A 20,578-nucleotide genomic window follows, 5' to 3' on the forward strand; every position below is an offset into this window, starting at 1 on the left:
CTATGTTTCTATTCTCTTTGAAGCAGTATTTTTATGTTTATATTTAAATGTATGTTAAAAGGCAATTAGCAATTGAGCAAAGTGAAAAATTAATTATGTGCAATTAGAGTGGAACTGTAGACAAATAGTACCATATTACTGGAAAATTTCAACAATGTGATAAATTATGGCAATTATATGCAAAGTAATAATGATTTTCAATCAAAGAATATAAATGAGAATATGTTCTGTATTCACAACAATGAAAGTTCAATCTGTTTGCCTGTTTGAACTGCCTGCAATTCATATATACCCAAATCATTATTATGACTTTTTGATAAAACATATTTATTTTCAGCACTACTTAGTATTATATATTTTTGCATAACTAGAAACATTTCCCTCCAGAAACACTCAAAGGGCTTTGAGGATTGTTCTCAGTTAAGTCTTCTAAGACATTTCAGGACATAAAATCCCTTACCTGACTGCCTCATGTCTCTGCAGTGTCCATATAGCGTGATGGATGCCTGAGAGGAACCTACAGCTGAAAGGAGGTTTCAGACTCTCCAGCTGCTGGCCTCCTGTAGTACAGCAAGTCTCCTTTTATTACTTATTAACTTAATGTGCCAAGCTCTCTGCTGCAAAAATTGAGGAAATATTGCCTGTAGTTTTCTCTCTGCACTGTCAGTAACCTTGAGGAAAAACATGGGAGTAAGTAATTTAGTCACCACAGTACAAAGTTTTTGCAGGAATTTGAGCAATCCTATCTATAATAGCCCAGCAGCTACGTGCATTTTGGATAGGGAAAGGTGACATGGCATTTAAAAGTAGGAGCAAGCACCTACGATTTCAAAAGAACAGTCCAAGGAGGCACACACACTCCAGCCCACAAAGGGTTTGGGACCATGGGCTCGGGCCAGGTGAGGAGCGACACGTGGCTGGGGTGGCCATCGGAGGGATCCCAGGTGTGGGTCCTGCCCTTCTCCCTTTGCTTACTGCGGACACAGACACCCGGACGCGAACAGGCAGAGGCTGTCCGGGGCCGTGCCATAGCGGGGCGCTCGGGCCGCCCTGCCGTGTTCTGTGCCATGTTCTGTGCCATGTTCTGTGCCGTGTTCTCTGCCGTGCTCTGTGCCGTGTTCTCTGCCGTGCTCTGTGCCGTGCTCTGTGCCGTGTTCTCTGCCGTGCTCTGTGCCGTGCTCTGTGCCGTGCTCTGTGCCGTGTTCTGTGCCGTGTTCTGTGCCCTGTTCTCTGCCGTGTTCTGTGCCGTGCTCTGTGCCCTGTTCTCTGCCGTGTTCTCTGCCGTGTTCTCTGCCGTGTTCTCTGCCGTGTTCTGTGCCGTGTTCTGTGCCCTGTTCTGTGCCGTGCTCTGTGCCGTGCTCTGTGCCGTGTTCTCTGCCGTGCTCTGTGCCGTGCTCTGTGCCGTGCTCTGTGCCGTGTTCTGTGCCGTGTTCTGTGCCCTGTTCTCTGCCGTGTTCTGTGCCGTGCTCTGTGCCCTGTTCTCTGCCGTGTTCTCTGCCGTGTTCTCTGCCGTGTTCTGTGCCGTGCTCTGTGCCGTGTTCTCTGCCGTGTTCTGTGCCGTGTTCTGTGCCGTGCTCTGTGCCGTGTTCTGTGCCGTGCTCTGTGCCGTGTTCTCTGCCGTGCTCTGTGCCGTGCTCTGTGCCGTGCTCTGTGCCGTGTTCTCCGCCGTGCTCTGTGCCGTGCTCTGTGCCGTGCTCTGTGCCGTGTTCTCTGCCGTGTTCTGTGCCGTGCTCTGTGCCGTGCTCTGTGCCGTGCTCTGTGCCGTGTTCTCTGCCGTGCTCTGTGCCGTGCTCTGTGCCGTGCTCTGTGCCGTGTTCTGTGCCGTGTTCTGTGCCCTGTTCTCTGCCGTGTTCTGTGCCGTGCTCTGTGCCCTGTTCTGTGCCGTGTTCTGTGCCGTGCTCTGTGCCCTGTTCTCTGCCGTGTTCTGTGCCGTGCTCTGTGCCGTGCTCTGTGCCGTGTTCTGTGCCGTGCTCTGTGCCGTGTTCTGTGCCCTGTTCTGTGCCGTGCTCTGTGCCGTGTTCTGTGCCGTGCTCTGTGCCGTGCTCTGTGCCGTGTTCTGTGCCGTGCTCTGTGCCGTGCTCTGTGCCGTGCTCTGTGCCGTGTTCTGTGCCGTGTTCTGTGCCGTGCTCTGTGCCGTGCTCTGTGCCGTGCTCTGTGCCGTGTTCTCTGCCGTGCTCTGTGCCGTGCTCTGTGCCGTGCTCTGTGCCGTGTTCTGTGCCGTGTTCTGTGCCCTGTTCTCTGCCGTGTTCTGTGCCGTGCTCTGTGCCCTGTTCTGTGCCGTGTTCTCTGCCGTGCTCTGTGCCGTGCTCTGTGCCCTGTTCTCTGCCGTGTTCTGTGCCGTGCTCTGTGCCGTGCTCTGTGCCGTGTTCTGTGCCGTGCTCTGTGCCGTGTTCTGTGCCCTGTTCTGTGCCATGTTCTGTGCCGTGTTCTGTGCCGTGCTCTGTGCCGTGTTCTGTGCCGTGTTCTGTGCCGTGCTCTGTGCCGTGTTCTGTGCCGTGTTCTGTGCCGTGCTCTGTGCCGTGTTCTGTGCCGTGCTCTGTGCCCTGTTCTGTGCCCTGTTCTGTGCCGTGTTCTGTGCCGTGCTCTGTGCCGTGCTCTGTGCCGTGTTCTGTGCCGTGCTCTGTGCCGTGTTCTGTGCCGTGTTCTGTGCCGTGCTCTGTGCCGTGTTCTGTGCCGTGTTCTGTGCCGTGCTCTGTGCCGTGCTCTGTGCCGTGTTCTGTGCCGTGCTCTGTGCCGTGCTCTGTGCCGTGTTCTGTGCCGTGTTCTCTGCCGTGTTCTGTGCCCTGTTCTGTGCCGTGTTCTGTGCCCTGTTCTGTGCCGTGTTCTCTGCCGTGTTCTGTGCCATGCTCTGTGCCCTGTTTTGTGCCCTGTTCTGTGCCGTGTTCTGTGCCGTGTTCTCCGCCGTGCTCTGTGCCGTGCTCTGTGCCCTGTTCTGTGCCGTGTTCTGTGCCGTGTTCTGTGCCGTGCTCTGTGCCGTGCTCTGTGCCATGCTCTGTGCCCTGTTCTGTGCCGTGTTCTCTGCCGTGTTCTGTGCCGTGCTCTGTGCCCTGTTCTCTGCCGTGTTCTCTGCCGTGTTCTGTGCCGTGCTCTGTGCCGTGCTCTGTGCCCTGTTCTGTGCCGTGCTCTGTGCCGTGTTCTGTGCCGTGCTCTGTGCCGTGTTCTGTGCCCTGTTCTGTGCCGTGCTCTGTGCCGTGTTCTGTGCCGTGCTCTGTGCCGTGTTCTGTGCCCTGTTCTGTGCCGTGCTCTGTGCCGTGTTCTGTGCCCTGTTCTGTGCCCTGTTCTGTGCCGTGTTCTGTGCCGTGCTCTGTGCCCTGTTCTGTGCCGTGCTCTGTGCCGTGTTCTGTGCCCTGTTCTGTGCCGTGCTCTGTGCCGTGTTCTGTGCCCTGTTCTGTGCCCTGTTCTGTGCCGTGTTCTGTGCCCTGTTCTCTGCCCTGTTCTCTGCCCTGTTCTGTGCCGTGTTCTGTGCCGAGGCGCGGCCCCTCGGGCCATCCCCGGGCCCGCCGCTGCACAGCCCCGAGGGCACGGCGAAAACACAACTCCCTCCGCCAGCAGCGTTTGCTCTACCACAGCCACCTTCGAGCACCGACCGCGTCCTGGTCCATCGTTCAAAGCAAGTTTAAATGATATCTAAAACCAGCTCCAGTCAGTACTATGTTTCATGTCACTATAACTGCCCAGCACTATATATCAGCATTATAGGAAAAAAATAAATGTATACATTTAAAAGGGAACTATGCAACATGAGTGTAAGAATTCACTCCAAAAATTTTACTAGTAAAGTCAGTTTAAGGACATGTACAGGAAATATAAGGATGATTTTCCACATATTCACAGAATTTACCTGATTTTGATTTTAATTTCCTGCACTGTATAAAGATTATATAAACCACAGTTTGGATAATTTCTATAATATGTATCTAATAGTTACAGTATTATTTCAGCTACATGACATCTATGAAGCTACAAAGCTGGGAATGCAATATATTAGAATTTCTTTTTAAAACTAAATTTAAGACTTCTAAGTAAAATATTTGCTGTTAACACAATATGCACAGGACAGACATGGTTGAAGCTCCAATCTGATTTTTTCCATTAAGTAAACAAGAAATATATAAATGCACAAATGTGCTCAAATATACCTCCCCCCCTCCCTTTTTTTTAATCTTCTGTTTTATTTATGGTGAGAATAATTTTTTTAACCTAGAAAAATGACAAAACAAACTACAGGAAATTAGTTTTTTTTTTGTTTTGTTTTTGTTTTTTTTTTTATACTTGTCTTGTAGTGTCCACAAAGGAACTTATGAACTTCTTAGCTACTCTTAAGCAGTTTGATGAGAAGTTAGAGTTTTCAAAATAAGACACTACTATATGTCTCATGAACTCAGGCACCAGGACAGAAGAGATGCCATCCATGCCCTCAAGATGCACTATGATTGTGTCCTACATCCACAGAGGAGAAATATTTTTGGGGAATCCTTAATCCATTGTCATGCTTTAAGGTTAAGTCCCACTTATAAACAACTTACAAAGTAGTTCCTAGAAAGTCTTTCTCTATGCCCAGTGAAAATGGGACGTTATGGACTAATAAAACCTTAATACAAAGCAATCAAAATCCAAATTTTCTGTAGGAAACTGGTGTGCAAGTTGTGGAATTACTTCAGTCAATGAAAGATGCAGTTACATCTGCATTTTGAGCTTACCTACTGGATTAAATTTTTCAATAGAAATTCTTGGTCAAGAATTCTATATTTCTAACCTGCCTGTTGAATTTGAATATTCTGAAATAGTCTCAGAATAAATCTGAGATAAAACTATGTAATTTTATCTTTATTTCTGGCTTGATCTATTATACCCTAAGTAATATTTTTCTCTCTATGTTTTTGTTTGCCAACTTGGCCCCCTTAGAAAAGGAAGTTTTGCCTTTGCTCCACTTGTTTAATAAATATTTTTTGTTGCTCTTAAAGCTCTATGAGCTTTTAAATTTTAGGGCATTTCCTCAAAACATACTATTTGCTTTTTTTTATGAAATCAGCCTCATAGGAAAACTGTTTTACCTTGTTAGAGAAACCAATGGACAGCAATGTGCTATTTTTATCTAGGCCATTTAAATGCTGCCTTTTCTTGGGTTTTGTGCTGTGCTTGTTGATGACAGCACTTCCCTTCTCTATTTTGTGGCTTTTCCTCATTTTCTTTTGCCCCTCCTTTGCTGCATCACAGACTTCCACTTCCTGTCCTCTTCATATCAAGTTTTTCACTTTCCACTCCACATTTCTTTCCTGGTAATTTGCTTTCTAATTTTTTTTCTAGAAAGATCTGCCAGAAAACCTTAGTTATTTGCAGCACAGGCTAGCTCACATACCAGATATTTAAAAAGCAAAAATATTATAGTTCTTTTAACATTTCATTCCCTTTCTATGGGAGATGCCATTTCTATCTACCAGAAAATATCTAATTCTAGTGTTCCATTCCACTAAATCACCTCTATTTATCTTCTCAAAAGTATTTGAATCAGCAAATTTACATTGTGCAGATTTCTATACATCTGTCTAAAGCAGAAAAATTTATTCATCTTTCACTTTTAACCACAGCACCAATTGCATCTTTCAGGCTTCCTTTCAGAGCCCAGTCGCAGCCCACCAGCTGTTCCACATCCATCAGGCTTCCGCAGCCTGGGAACAGGCTTTATGTTTCATCATTTCAGCTAGGAGGCCGAAACAAAAAATCTCTTTTTATGTCACCTGGAAAATATCACAAGAGGAAAGCTCAGCAACATCAGTGGAGGTCAGCCAGGGAAAATAGAAGAAACACAGTGGGTATCTATTTATGTTTACCTCTGCATGAGGATCAAGGCTGCCATCCACCCCACATTAAATACATTTATTTCCACAAGGTACAATCTCCACTGACACAGGCTATTGTTTCCTGATATCTGTGAAGTCTGATGAAAAGGTCGAACATCTGAAAAGCTGTTTTTCTAAACCTAACAGTACTGAACAGAACAATTTTATTGGCCAACCGTTTTTAAAAAACTTATTTATACTTCAGGAGATTTGTTCGCCCACTTGGCATTAGACAGACACAGACACTGGGATGAAAGCTTAAGGACAATGCCATGCTCCATCTCACAGAACAGAGATCCCCCGCATTAGTTAAGGCCAACACAAAATGTGAGAAGGATCTTGGCTGCTCCTCCTCCTCCAGTGTCAGAAAAAGTGAGTCAATAGAGAAATGTGTAAACCACATCCAAATGGGACCTCTGGATTTCGTGTATGAAGAACAGCACCATTGACATCCATCAAAGTTGTGTGAGTTGTAAAAAACATGTAAGTGTGTATATATAGGACACTTACATTCTTTTATTATTTTCTATTTTTGTTATTAACTTCCATGAAACCGTACCATTAACAATCTTGTATGTGTGACTTTCCTCCTAGTTATCACTGCAGCCGATTGCAAATACTATTTTACTCTTTTAATGTTGTTTTACTATTTTAACTGGAACACAGCCTTGAAAGCACAAGCACTATTCATAATGCAATGTTAAGATTATTAGAGCTAGAAACACAGAAACATAGTAAAAGATGAAAAAAAATGTACTTGCATTAATTTGTGGGCTTCTGTTCTGTAAAAATAAACTTTGGAAGTCTCTTAAAAACCTCTTGTGTATTCTCAGAAACATCCTTAACTCATTATAAGCTGAACTGTCACTTTTATTATTGTACGTATTAGACATTGCTTAAAATTAAAACCATTAATCAGAAAACTGCTGTCCTAACCAAAGAAAATATTGCCCAGTCTAAAATTCAAATATTAAATTATTTAATTTACAGTCTGGGGTGTTCACAAGATCTGGATACAGTGTGCAGCGCCTTTGTGTCACTGAATGCATGTGTACATTTATTGCAAGCTTTATGCTGGAAATTGCAGAATTCTAAAACTGAAATGATGCCAAATCTGTGGCACATGCTATTAAAAATACCTTTGCAACCTCCATGAATGGAGAACATTTCTGGCCAGAATCCAGAAGCTGTGGGATAAATCTGGGCATGTGGGTACAGAAATCTATTCACACACAAAGGACTCCAGGGGCAGGGGCTTCACTCACATGTATAAATAATGCAAAATCATTTTTCTTTAAGAAGGCAGAAAGTCCTTATGGGTACTACGTTGGTTACAAGACAGTTACAAGACATAATAAAAATTGTTAATTCAATAAAAACAATGGCATTTCCTTGGGATTACTGCCTGGCTTCTGTGAGTATCTGTGAGACAGATAACTCCATTCACACAGTAATCAGTGATGCATAACTTCAGACATGAATATTCCTCATAGAATATAAGAGGATGTCAACAAAGTCACACTTCTGTAGACTTTCTACAGAACTTCTACAAAGCCTTCTACTTTCTACAAAACCTGTTACAGTTTCAATGAAACCTTCCACACTAAATTGAATGGTACTGCAGGAAGGGATTCTCAGTCTCTCAGCTTATTCATTTGCAGGTAAGTGACAGGATTTGGGTGCAGAGTTATTTCCACCTCTTCACTTTTAAAATGGAATAGAGAGGCACTGTGTCCTCTTGGTCAGACAATATCCAAGCAGTAACAGCACTGAAGGCTCACTATGTCCCTTTTAAAATTTGACCTTTTTTTCTCTTTGGCAAAAAGGTGTCACATGTATATGTGTGCAACCGTGCCTTTTAATTGTTAGTAGCAGAAAAAAAAAGAAGTTGTATCTGTCTTGAAAACCTCTTGCCTTGTTGGAAAGAATTGCATATAGAGATAGTGAAAAAAGGTTATATAAACATATATGTACATACATAAACATATATTTATAGTATGTAATTCTTATATGAAAGCATAATTTTTTGTCTTCTGGAAGCCAATAAAAAGTATTTTTTTTGAATGATATGATTTACTAATCCAATCTCTTATAGTATTTACTGATTGATAACTCATTATTTTGGTTTGGTAAGATAACTGCATTACAGTTACTATATATCAAATAGTAAAAGTCTTCAGCTTCATGGCATTTTAGAATGGAAGTGCTGCTTCTAAAGAAGCAGAGTGGGGGCATCAGATGCAGGCCCTTTACAATAAATTGCACTCTTAAGTGACCCTGCATTACACTTCTAAAATATGTTTCTTGTGTATATGTGAAGGCTTTGGTAATTACAGTTTTATTACATTCAAATTCTTACAGAATGTATCAAGATAGTGTTAAGATCTGATTATTATGATTATTAGAGAACTGCCTCTTCTTGAATTAAGGTGCAAATGAGATCAGATGCTGAAGTCAATAGAACGGATTTTATTTAGCAGTAAATGTGAGGTAGACGGGGAGATAGAAGGAAATAGGAAAAAGAGGGAACAGAAGAGAGTGAGAAAGAGACAGATTATAGGAGCAGTATCTGAAATACCAACAGCCAGCACCTCCCAATAGAAATCAAACATAGCTTTCATTGAAACCACCACTCAAACCACCAGCAGAGGCTGGCCCACGTTTGTATTTCTTATTACCAAATCCTCAAATATAATGCACTCTTAACTTATACCTCTACAGTAGAGATTCCTGAACTGTTTTTGTAAGAAACATGTGAGATTCTGTGAATATGAGTTTGATTACAGACATCCTAGAAGTCACACTCTTGCCAAGTTTTACATAGATACTTGAGTTGGCTACTCCTTTCCCAGTTGGCAGATCTTAGAAGAGCCCATAGATATAATTTTACATAAATATCAGTTCATGTGTATACTCCTGCCCTCCACAGGACACTAAAGTCTATACAAACAGAAAGAGACAATGGGACTCAAGGATTAATAAAAAAAAAATGATGGAAATCTGAAAAGGATGTATAGCAGAAGGAAATACAATTTCTAAAGCTATGCTCTTAAGCTTAAGGCAAATCAGTCATATATCTTGCCTACAAAGATGGCCTGAGTATCAGAGAATACCATGACAACCCTCTATCTGCCATTTGAAGAGAACTACAGGTATGCTACAGTTAGAGTGATGAATAGTCATTTAAAGCTAATATATGAGGAACATGAGAATGTGGTCAAAAATAGGCATCAGGACCATAGTGACTTCACAAGAAAACATTGATAGGCTTGTCATTAGGAAAAGGCAAGATATATGAATCTCAAGTATAGAGTGAGAAAATTGTCCCGTTTAAAGCCCTGTATAACTGGAGGTAAAGAAGATTTGCTTTGGTCCCTGGGGAAAGGGGGATTGGAGTGGAGGTGGGGTAGAGGGTGTTGAGCTCATTTTACTTACACAGAAATCTTTGGGAAAATGGTAAACAGATAATTAAATATTTTTTTAAACTCTCTGGATGAAAAGCTATCAGAGTATTTAAAATTGAGTGTAAAAAAAAAAGTCCTTTAAAATTACTTTCATCTTTATTTAGCTGTTATATCTGAAACTTTGCTTTTACTTTTTTGTAATATTATTCTGTACATTTAAACAGACCACCTCCCATAGTATATAGGCAAAAATGTTTGGAACATAAAATAAAACACATTGAAAAAAGAAGACAAAGTAAATTGCTTGTCTTAAGTATATCTATGCTATATATATGGTAATATACATATGTATATATATATATCTGTTGTTTTGCAGGGGAGGGGCTAGGACAGTAAAAGCACCATCTATTTGTGACTGCAAATCCTAATGTGTTACTGAAAATGAGAGGGGAAAAGAATTTTCAGTCATCTAGTTTAATGTCACTGATGTGAGGGAGATAACTTGGTAAAATATTTTACTATGTTCTTCATAAAACCTATAATTTATAAAAAGTCAAATTCACTGCTGCAGCTACTGATTAAAGAGATGGTCTTAAAAGAAGAATGTAAAAAAAAAAACCCCTGCTTCCAAACAGTCATTGTCTTTATAAATATGATAAACTCTTGGTCATTTACTCATGCTTCCAGACAGAAATAGGGTAACATTACTCTTCAAATAGTTCTTATTTGTCTGTTCCACCTATTGATGTGTTACACCTATTTCCTGTCATTCAACAATGGATGCCTTTTCTAGTGAAATCAGTCATGTCAGGCCTGCAAATGAGAGCACGATTATGGGGGATCTATGCAACACAATAAGGAGTATTCTGGTGTTAAAAGGAGTTTTTAGAACTTTGCAAAATTGTTTCTCTAAGCTACAGTTGGAATAATGGAATAGATTTTTCCTTTCCTTCTGATTTTTAATAAATGGGTTTAGTGTAAGATATTTTGTAGCACTGAGAATTTCATGTAGATGAAATATAAATCAAATTACTTCTGTATATACATATAATACAGCTGCCCCCCCAACATAATTAGCATTTTATACCAACTGATTTCATCACTGATGATAATCTTTGAATATAAACCTATATATATATACGCAGCAGCATACTATGAATAGAAAGCAAACCTTTACTTAAAAAGTTTTTCTGAAAATCTGAGCAGTTTCAAAATGTGTACTCAGGATTAAGGGACTTCTACATTCAAGTATGCCATATAGTCTTTCAAATTCTGCTGAATCCAACTGGCTTCTATCTGCAACTAAAATTCTACAGTTTTCTGCAAAGAGTTTGGTTGCATAATCTCCAGTTCTGCAAAGAGTGACTCTGCAAGCATAATTCTCTTATCTAGGCTTGTTCTTTGCTGCACTTAAATTCAATTTACTTTAACCCAATTAATTTTTTATGCCAGCAAACTTGGTATCAAATATTGGCTTCTAGATTTATTGTGAAATCATTGGAAGAGTACCAGAAACTGGAATTTCTTGCATAAAAAGAAGGAGTAAAAAAATATAGCGACCATTTTAGTCAGCTTGCAGTCTGTAGTTAAAATGAGGAAAAAGGGATCGACTGAGTTTTTTGCAGGAACCTGTCATTCCTGGAGACAATGTCCCAGCAACCAGCAAGGGTGACGAACTACCACTGAGTGAGGAACTCAGCAACATCTGGGAACTGGAAAGAGCTGCCTTAGCAAATCTTGTTTGTTATATTTTTGATGTTCTTATCACCTGCCAGTTGGTAATGCATAACTCTTCCTCATTTATCACCTCTCTGATAGTACAAAACTTTGTCCCTGAAAGGCTGGAATCTGTTCAGGACTCTCATCTCAAAGTGAGGGCAGAATTATGTCTGAAAGCCAGATTATAAACCTGAGTGAGTGGGAAGTATATTAGAGTGATGTTTACATGTTTGGAGGCAACGAATGAATGACTGGAACAAAAATAAGGAGTTGGGCTTTTGGAAACTTCAGGGTGATAGAAAAATAGGGCAGAAAATGTAGATCTTGCCGAAGTTAAATGAATGGAAGAGAATCTGCAGTTTGTGAATCTCTGACACTAAAACAGATTGGGGCAAATAATGAGGAGGAGGAAAGATACAGTCTTTGCCTCCTGTAAAAGATGGATGAAGAATAGATCATTGAGGGAGGCACTGACAAAAGGTAGGAGTGTAAAGGGAAAAGTCAAAACGACATTGTGTGAGACAGAAGACCCTGACAAAAGTTGCTGAGTTTTCACTCTGCTTTTGCTGAAACTAATATTATAACATGTGGAAAAGAGAAAGAAACTGAAGAGAGAGAAAAAGCTTCAGCTAGGTCTGAGAAATGCTAGATGGCAAGAGTACATGAAATTACTGGGACAAGTGGTGTCTTTAAAAATAAAAGAGATTTTTGTAAAGGTGGTAGAATGAAGGAGAGGTTGAGCAAAAAATATTAGGGTCACAGGAATACGTTGGTTTGATCTCCTGTTTAAAATACTTGGCAGAGGAGTAACTGAGAGGGATTAGAAGTAACAAACAGCCAGCAAGAATTGCTAACATGATGTTTTACTGTAAGGAAAATTCCATGACTGAATCCTACAGATTAACAAAATGGAAATTTAAAAAGCCACATTCACTTATGTAACATGCTAGTCTGCACAGCTTTTTGCAAGAAATTCTGTATAAGTATTTCCAAATCCTCAAAAAATTTATGTTCCTAGTGTAGGCTGACATGTACAAAATAGAAGAAAGAAAACGTGCACGCAAAAGTGGTTACAATTTTGTTCATACTGTAACTTTGCAAATATTATTACTTACTGTGAATATTTTGAAAGGTGTTTATGAAGAATTTCTCTTGGCATCTTAGTCAATTTTTTTTGATTCCTTACTATGCAAGAGATGGTACAAAAAGGAAGCTAACATGATGATGCTGGAAAAAACTTTACTGTTTTGCACTCATTTTACAGAAAGTAATTTACAAGGCTTCAAAGACTAAAATACAAACTTACAGTGAAATCAATACGAAGTTGTGGGTATTATTTTCATCAGAAATCTGATTTAAACCAAGGAATAAGGAAATAGACGCACGTGAACAAAAAAGGCAGGCTTTATCCAAATAATAAAAATAGCTACATGTGGACAGTAATGACAGCAGCATGTTTACAGAGCTAAGTTTGATTTGCCTCACTTCAGTCGTGATGGACAAAAACTGGTTCTGATTTGCAGAACTGCTGCTGAAATCTCCATACTAACACATTTATGTGGTTTCCTGACTATAGCTGGCTCATGTCCCATCAGTTTAAGGCTGGGCAAAGCAAGCTTGCACCTGTCAGGTTATATCCATGTAGGCAGTTTCCCGGTCTCTATTGCAGCAGCTTGTTATTACTGCATGCCTTCAACGTTAGGATGTGTCACGTTACATTATGCCCTACAACATGACATAATATAGAACTTCGTGCACTGCTATTGATAGGCAGCAGCAAAACTTTTGACTGAACATAAACCATTCAAGCCCAGTTTATTGCAGCAGACTCTAAGAGAATGTACAGTAAGGTGCTAGAAGAGTACACAGCATGCTGACTAGTCAAAAGTACTTTTGGATAGTTCCATATATTTCTAGTTTTCAGATTTCATTTGTGCTGGCTCAAGGGAGCAATCTCTCTATCACTGAAAAACACATTCAGCATAAGTCAGTTCCTGAGAGGAATGTCAAATACGAAACCAAAAACAAAGCAAGAAAGCTCCTGCAATACAGAAGAGCAGGAGTGTCTTGGTGAATTAAACAAGAACTGAAAATCATTGAATTACTACAATATGACTGCTAATATGGTTTACCTTGTATTTTTTGACAAAAAGGGTGCAAATGGATTGTCACAGTAGAATGTCTGCATTACAACACTGTGTAGAACATATACTAATTTTAAACCTTTGAAACTCAGTTTGTGAAACTGGCATGTACAACATATGAACCTTGGCGGGGTTAATTTATCTGCTCTATATATTCCTAAATTTACAAAAGACGCCAGCTATGAAAAATATGTAAATGGATAATGTATGTATCATAGAGCATTTTGGACTACTTACTAATTCCTTTTCATGTTGTGTTGACAAAAGTTTACCAATTAAAAGCAGAGAATTAATTTTTCTTTTTATTTGAAAGCTCACTGCTTTCAGATCTTCACTGGAATAGTGAGCCTAAAGCAATAACCGCAGGAAGGAAACGGTACAGAGAACACCTGCAGCATATTGTAGCAGGCAATGGGACTGCATTTTAATTCTATGTTTTGTAGCAAATTTCCCCCCTGCCCTGTTATGTTTATACCCTCAGCATTTTAAACCCACCACAATTTACCTAGAATTTTTTTAATCTTGTACTAAATAATTAATAATATTTTGTGCTTAGGTTTAATCATAAGTACTTTACACTTGCTGAACAAACTATGGTAATCATTACAATTTAAAAAAATATACTACTTTTAACTCCTTGTACTGAATCTGAATAAAACTATCTTCTTCACTACTTTCCAAAGAGTAAATACTTCTTATTTATCAATATATATATTACACATCTTGTGGCAAGAATCTCTGGGAACAAGTTACAAAACCAAAAAATGTTAGTGACAACTATATTGAAGTCATTTATTCCCTGTCAAATTTTAAAAGAATAATTCCTCAATGAGTTCATAACTGGGGTTTAGAATATATTTCCTTCATGAACCACAACTGAACAGATGCCCACCACGAAGGGTTTTCCTAATGTTGCAGTACCACAACCTGGGGAGTCAGAATACACCAGCTTACCTTGCAAGGGAAACAGCATGACTGAGGAAGTCCTTGAAAACAGATGTTGTTTCAACTAAAGTTTTCATGCTGATGGTTTGTGGTCTTGTGGATTTTTTTTTTTTTTTAATTCAGAAATTGTCCAAGGACATTGCTCCAGGTAATAACTCTCTTTTGGGTTAAAGGAAACAGGTCCTTTCAGTTCTTGTATTAACAATATTAAAATAAAAAAAATAATACCTGCAACTATAAAAAGGGTAAAGATTTTCATGAAACATCACTTTATCTGAATTTAGACAGGGTTTATCACAAGCAAAGCTTGAAAAATAGTTTTAGCAATTACTACCTGAAAGATGAGGAGCTATTATCAAAAGCAACTGTGGTTTTTGTTCTACCTAGAACTAGAAACTTGGGGTCAGTATTCGTGTAGTTCTAAATTTCTACCCAGCAAGAGCAAACAATAAAAAGAAACAAATCCATAATTTGGTGCATATTTAGTAAAATTCCTTACTTTCTGTATTGGCAATCTGTTTTCACTTGGCTGAATTACAAGAGCTTTACAAACATCATTCTTTCATGCACAGTATTTCTTTTATAGAAAGTGGATTTTACAAATTATCACTTGAGGTTTTATTGGCACTGTACACATTCACTTAGCTGAAACTGAATGGAACTTTAGATGATCTGATTTAAAGAATGAAAAGTAGAGAGTGTCTCTAGATTTTCCAATGAATCTACTAATTTTGCTTTTATCTGGAATTATTTCAGCTAGATTTATGATTCCACTTGCAGATATAATGACCTGAAATATAGTAAAGAATGTTTCCCTGTAATCTTAAGAGTCAGCTGCAATTTCATTTCTTTTGCTTTTTCTGCTGCCTAAACAGAAAAGCAAAAGCCTGTCTTTGGTCCTCCCTCCTCAGAAGGTAACATAATTTGCCGGCTCTGGAACAGGAAAAAGTGTCACTGAAAGCATCTCCCAGAGCTCCCCAGGGCGTCTTGCAAAGCCTGGAAGCTCTTTGCTATCCCCATGGCAGGCATCTGTCTCCAGTTGAAGGCAATATTCTGCCCCTCCACCGTGGCCTAGTGTGCCTGAGCAGAGCAGGGGAATGACGCTGCAGGGACGCTTTCCCAACCCACAGCAGAGTCACCGGGCAGAAAGAGCTGAGAATGTGAAAGTAAATGAACAGTTAGTATGTGTTTAATTGCACAGTTCTCAAAAAATCTCAGAAAAAGATCCTTTGAGGCCCTTGTTATTTTTTTCCTTGCACATGTGTTCCTGCACTCCAATTTCTAGCAACTCATGTCCTGGGAAAGAATACTATTTCGCAAATGACTTCTTGGTTGTTAAAAGAAAATATTAGAACAAATGATGCTGTTTCCACCCAGCACTGAACAAACTGGTAACACAGGTCAATTTAATTTTACTGCAGGTAATAGTACGATTTAGCCATTTCTTTTTTTATGAAACCTTGTACATCAGCTTGAATCTAATTTTCATGGCTGAAGTATAGTTTTTGAAATGTTTTTGTAAAAGTGTTCTGTTCTTTACTAAGATGTTCAAGTCTACTCATTAGTGAAATATGAAGCTCTTGATACAATTGCAAAGTTCCTGTCAGTCTAGTACAGGCTGGTAGTAGTATAGGCTCCTTTTTGGTGCTCAACTTGATTGTCCATGTCACTTCAGAGTATGAACTCCTCTGTTAAAAACTAGGTTTGAACATTCTACATTAGAAGTTATTGTACTTTTTGGCCAATATGTTCTTAAGGCTAGAATAAAATTTAGTGTTAAACTATGATTTTAAGAAGCTTATCACTAATGAAAGCCAGCTAAGAGTTTGACACACAAAAGGCTTCTTATAATGGAGCTCTGTAATTCACATGAAAATTAACCACGTTAATTCAAAAAGTTATGATACAGCATTCATTAATAGTTAATTTACTGGTAAAAGTTAACCTTTACACACAACAGCCAGAGAATATTCAATTTCAATACTTCAGCGAGAAAGTATTTAAAAGAAAAGTCCTGGGATAAGGTTACTTAGGTGGTAGAACAAAAATTGCCATCATAATCTGTCAGTCTCAGAAGAGGAAGTTTTGGCTGAATGGATCAAGCATAGGACAGTTTTGAGCCACCGTTGTGATGTAATTTTGGAGCAAACTTTTGGCTGAAACTTAGAAGAAGGTTCTGACTATCAGCACCATCAGGCTTTGAAACAATCTTTCACCAAGAAGAATGGGAACAAGTAATCTGATGTTCGAATACCACTGCAGATACCACTGGGATGGCTACATGAAACAACTGTATGATACCACAGGACTGTGATGGCCTGGAATTGGGAGATCAGATGATCTCTTCCTGTTCTGTGTTTCTATATAGTTTTACTGCCCCTCCTCAGCGTGAAAATTCTTTTATTAGGAATTTTCATTGATATTAAACATATCCAAGGAAAATGTTGGTTCGCTGCTCAACAAAGAGGATAATTTCTAGATTTGTGATAGAGTAAAAACAATATAATAGCTCTTTGGCATTAGCCTTCAAAAAAATATCAACTGCAATCAGGCACAAATAATACCAGCAAAAAGGGTTAAGATCTCACTATGTAAAAAGAATAGGAATGGTTACATAGTGCTTAAGTAACAGATATTCTCAGATCATCCAGACTGATAAACTTAATTCATCTAAGGGAACTTAACTGATTAAAATAAACTCAGAAGGCTTTGTGGTCTTTTAAAAACAGCAATCCATTTCCTCTTTTTTAGTCCTGCAGCATCTCATCTATCCTCCATAATTCTTCAAAGCAGGGGGAAAATGTATAGTTTGGTCTACTCAGTTTCCCTCTCTACGCTAAACCCAATACTGTTCAAAAATAAAAAGGAGGTGTATTTATTACATTTGCAGATGTCACACACTTGGTGAGACTGTAAATATCTTGAGGAGTGGGTCTGAAATTCAGTTATTTCTCATATAGATTGAAGGGTGGTCTGGGAAAGAAAAATGGCTTTGCAATAGGGACAGGTGAAAGGTATTACAGCCAGACACATATACCCAACTGCACAGGTATGGAAGGGGATCAGTTAATTAGGCAGTAATTATTTGGAGAAAGATCTCAGGGCTAAAATGGAAACTCATGAGCCAGGAATTAATATGGCAACCTTAATCTGTAAAAAAGGCATTTGAGAGAGAGCTGGGATATATGAACAACAGTACGACTGACAAGATAGCAAGTACTTTCCTTATGTTCTTTTCAGAATCAGTGGCGGCTAAAGCACGACTGTGTTCAGATTTGAGTGTCATACACGAAAGCAAAGGGATATGTTAGGAAATGTTCCAGAATACAGAGACCAATCTAGAAAGCATGATCTATGAGAAAAGACTGAAAAGACTGGGATTGTTTAATCAAAAAAGAAAAAAAGAAAAAGAGAGAGGGAGAGGGACTGAAGAGCGGTTATATAAAGAGAACAACTGTTGCAAACAGGAGAAAAGAAACTGTTCTTCATTTCATTTCATGTGGTGAATACAAGCAGAGATTATTCAGGTAAACTGCAGTAAGAAAGATTTTGTTCTGGTGTAAAGGAAAAAGAAATTCTATTGGAAAGGATTTGGAACAGACTAGATTCTGAAGTTTGAAGTACTGGAAGTCAACTATGAGGTCCTCAATCAAGAATGACAAGGATATAGTTGATTCTCTTTTGGACAACTGGGATGGAGTATATGACCTACTAAGGCCCCTTTAAACTTGCTTTCTGTGATTAATTAAAAAAAGATATACATATGGTTTGAGTAATTTACAGGGGAACACTGTGAACCTTCAAGAATTAGAAAATCGTTAAAACATTTTGTTATTTTTAATTTTTTTTCAGTTATATTGTCCAACCAAATCTAATTAGTTCTGTTCTTCCAACATAAAAAGAACATACAAAGAAAATATTTCACAATCGATGTCCCAGTAATTATATTATATAAGATGTTCCAATACTCCTATTTTACCTGAAGAAAAGGTGATTTTACTCAGACAGTATCATTGGGTCTAATTCAGCACGGAAAGAAAAGCTGACATAAGTATGAATTTGGAAGAAGAAAAATTCAGTGTGTTCTGACCTAATAGCAGGCCTTTGTGTTGTCTGGCATAAAGAAATAGTAACTTTTCTAAACAAGTAAATTTTTGCATTTAGTGAAATGCCTAAAACAGTATTTTAGGCTCCCTGCACTACATTTTACATATTTTTCCTCTTCTCAGAACATTTAATTTCCAAATAAATTAAAAGGATTTGTTCTTAATATACTGAAATCAAAAGTCTATGTAAGACTTAGAGGATATGTATGAGCTTTTTTCTATAGAAGTCAGTAAGTTCTACCTTTGACAAAACTTTGAGTGATCTGGAGGCTCCCAGAGAACAGATTGCACGAATGTCCACACGGGGAACTTACCTTTAATAAGAAAAAGTGCAAATTTACAGTGCATTAGGCTCACTAAAGTACTCCCCTGTGTGAACACTGCGAAGTGCATGGGACGGTCTTCTGCTTTGAGCCTAGACTGACAGATGCATGGATGAACAGAATGCATACAGATAAATCTAATTTACTTACACAGCCAAGCTAGAAACAGCTGAAAGGAAAATACAGTGACTAGATCCTGGAGTTGCCAAAGATTAGGGGCAATATGCAGGAATCAGGAACCACTTCTCTTAACATAGAAAGAAAATAGTTTTTTGTTGTTGTTGTGTTTTTTTTTTTTTTTTTTTTTTTTTTTTTTCCCTAGTGTTAAAAGATTTAATGAACCACTGATCAGTGTCACTCCTGGTTAGATCAATAGGAAAATACTGAATCACTTTACCATTGTTCACTTGTGTAAGAGAATTGTGCACTCAGGCATTCATGGACTAGAGATAGAACACTAAAGGGATTGCCTGAGACTTCTTTCACCAGAACAAAATACAACACATATATAGTTAGCAAAGCTCAGTTATCTTTTAAGTGTCTTTTCTATTTCCCATATAGGAAGAGAGCCTTTTTGCTTCCTAACAAACAAACAAACAAATTCCAGTCTCTTATTCACTAGGTTCAACACAAGCAGTGTCAAAACAGTTTTAGGTATTGAAGGATCACATATTAGCAAATGTATTAATCTTATTTAAATTCAACATGGATATTAATGATTTTCCAATAAATGAGCTAGATTCAGTTAACCACGTAGATTCAGTTAACCAAACACAGGTTTCGGTGTTTGTTTGTTTTGGTTTTGGGTTTTTTTGGTTGTTTTTGGTGTTTTTTTTTCTGTAATTTTTTTCCCCTGATAGCATATTAGTGTTACAGTCACAAATGGTTGTTCTGGGTTTTCAAATATCATGAAGGAAAATCATCATAGCAGGAAAGCAGTAAAACCATAAATTGCTAAAAGTCAGCACAGGGTGTTGCTTCAGCAGGTTAGGCATTATGCCCAATGAGACTGAGTGGCACAGAAATCTTCTGCCTGTGATATGTGCTGGCAGCTGAGGGATTTAAAGAGGCTTTTGAATGCAGCAAGGGGGAAGGCTTGTGCAAGGAGAGGGGACCAACTGAGGATACTGATGCAGGGTATGTAATGAATTACAGATACGCTTCAACTCCTTGTCTCAGGGTGACTTTTACCACCTGCTTACTCGGTATTCTGCCCCTTTGCTTTCTCCTGCCACAATAGAAATTCACACTTGCCCCAGAGGAAAATCTTTTTCTGTCAAAGTCCTCTCAGAAAATTGCTCCTGCCACACATGCCTTCTTTCAGAGTCAGCTTCTTTAAACTCCAATTTAAACTAATATATTCTGTAATCAGCAAAATCCACTTCAAATAAACATCTTCCTTAGATCGTAGATTTCTCTACACCTGGATTTTGTCTGCTTGATACATAGAGTCTAGATATTTAATAGAGCTTTTGGTACCTTTCTGGTCATGCTAAGGCTCATAATCAGCCTCTGCATCTCATTCTTTCTGCACCATACCTTTCCAGGCAGTTATTTCTCTGTACTGTTTGTCGAGTCCTTTCTTTCCCAGCTAGCAAAGTTATCTTCCATGAAGAAAATACCTTTTCTTCTTCCTATATGCATCACGTAATAATTTTGAATCAATTATTTCACATCTTCCAACTCTCAATAAAATGAAATAATCACTTGTTTTAAGAATGCTCACTGAAAGTTAAGAAATGATTAGGCAGAGTATATTTAGATTCTCATGTTACCCGCAGACAAACAGGTATGCGGTGAAACAAGCTTAAGACTTGTCTTTGTCATGCTTATGAAATAGCTTTGTTCCTTTGTGCTTTCTTGCTTTCAGGTGCTAGGAAAAATGCAAGAAGCTTTACTGAATTTAGTTGAGAAATCTGCATTTAGGAAAAATATAGGTTTAGAAATTTGAATGTGTCACATTTTCCACATGTATATAACTTCCCACAGACATGATTTCAGTGGTTCATTTTTCATGGTAATTTTCACTAAATAAACATATTTCAGCATTCTTTCTACACCTATTTCCAATTTTTCATGTTTCTATACCAATGTATT

At 38.9% G+C, this 20,578-nt stretch overlaps 1 protein-coding gene across 1 annotated transcript; it reads right to left on the reverse strand.

The window, feature by feature from the left end:
* Positions 1–820: 820 nt before the first annotated feature.
* LOC136360827 (pneumococcal serine-rich repeat protein-like) lies at positions 821–5,857 on the reverse strand. Its single transcript, XM_066318447.1, has 2 exons — positions 5,832–5,857; positions 821–3,593 (listed from the first exon to the last, which is right to left on the reverse strand). Exons 1-2 carry the CDS (start codon positions 5,855–5,857, stop codon positions 821–823), a joined length of 2,799 nt encoding a protein of 932 aa, XP_066174544.1.
* Positions 5,858–20,578: the final 14,721 nt, after the last annotated feature.

Source organism: Sylvia atricapilla, chromosome 4 (genome assembly GCF_009819655.1).
Source record: "Sylvia atricapilla isolate bSylAtr1 chromosome 4, bSylAtr1.pri, whole genome shotgun sequence".
Lineage (NCBI taxonomy): Eukaryota > Metazoa > Chordata > Aves > Passeriformes > Sylviidae > Sylvia > Sylvia atricapilla.

What these genes read in the sequence shown, in the direction of transcription:
- LOC136360827 (XM_066318447.1), bottom strand. Translation starts at nt 5,857, where the DNA reads ATGGCAGCCTTGATCCTCATGCAGAG. An exon ending in GCCTTGATCCTCATGCAGAG is followed by an intron (nt 3,594 to 5,831) that starts GTAAACATAAAT and finishes ACGATGGACCAG; the next exon opens with GACGCGGTCGGTGCTCGAAG.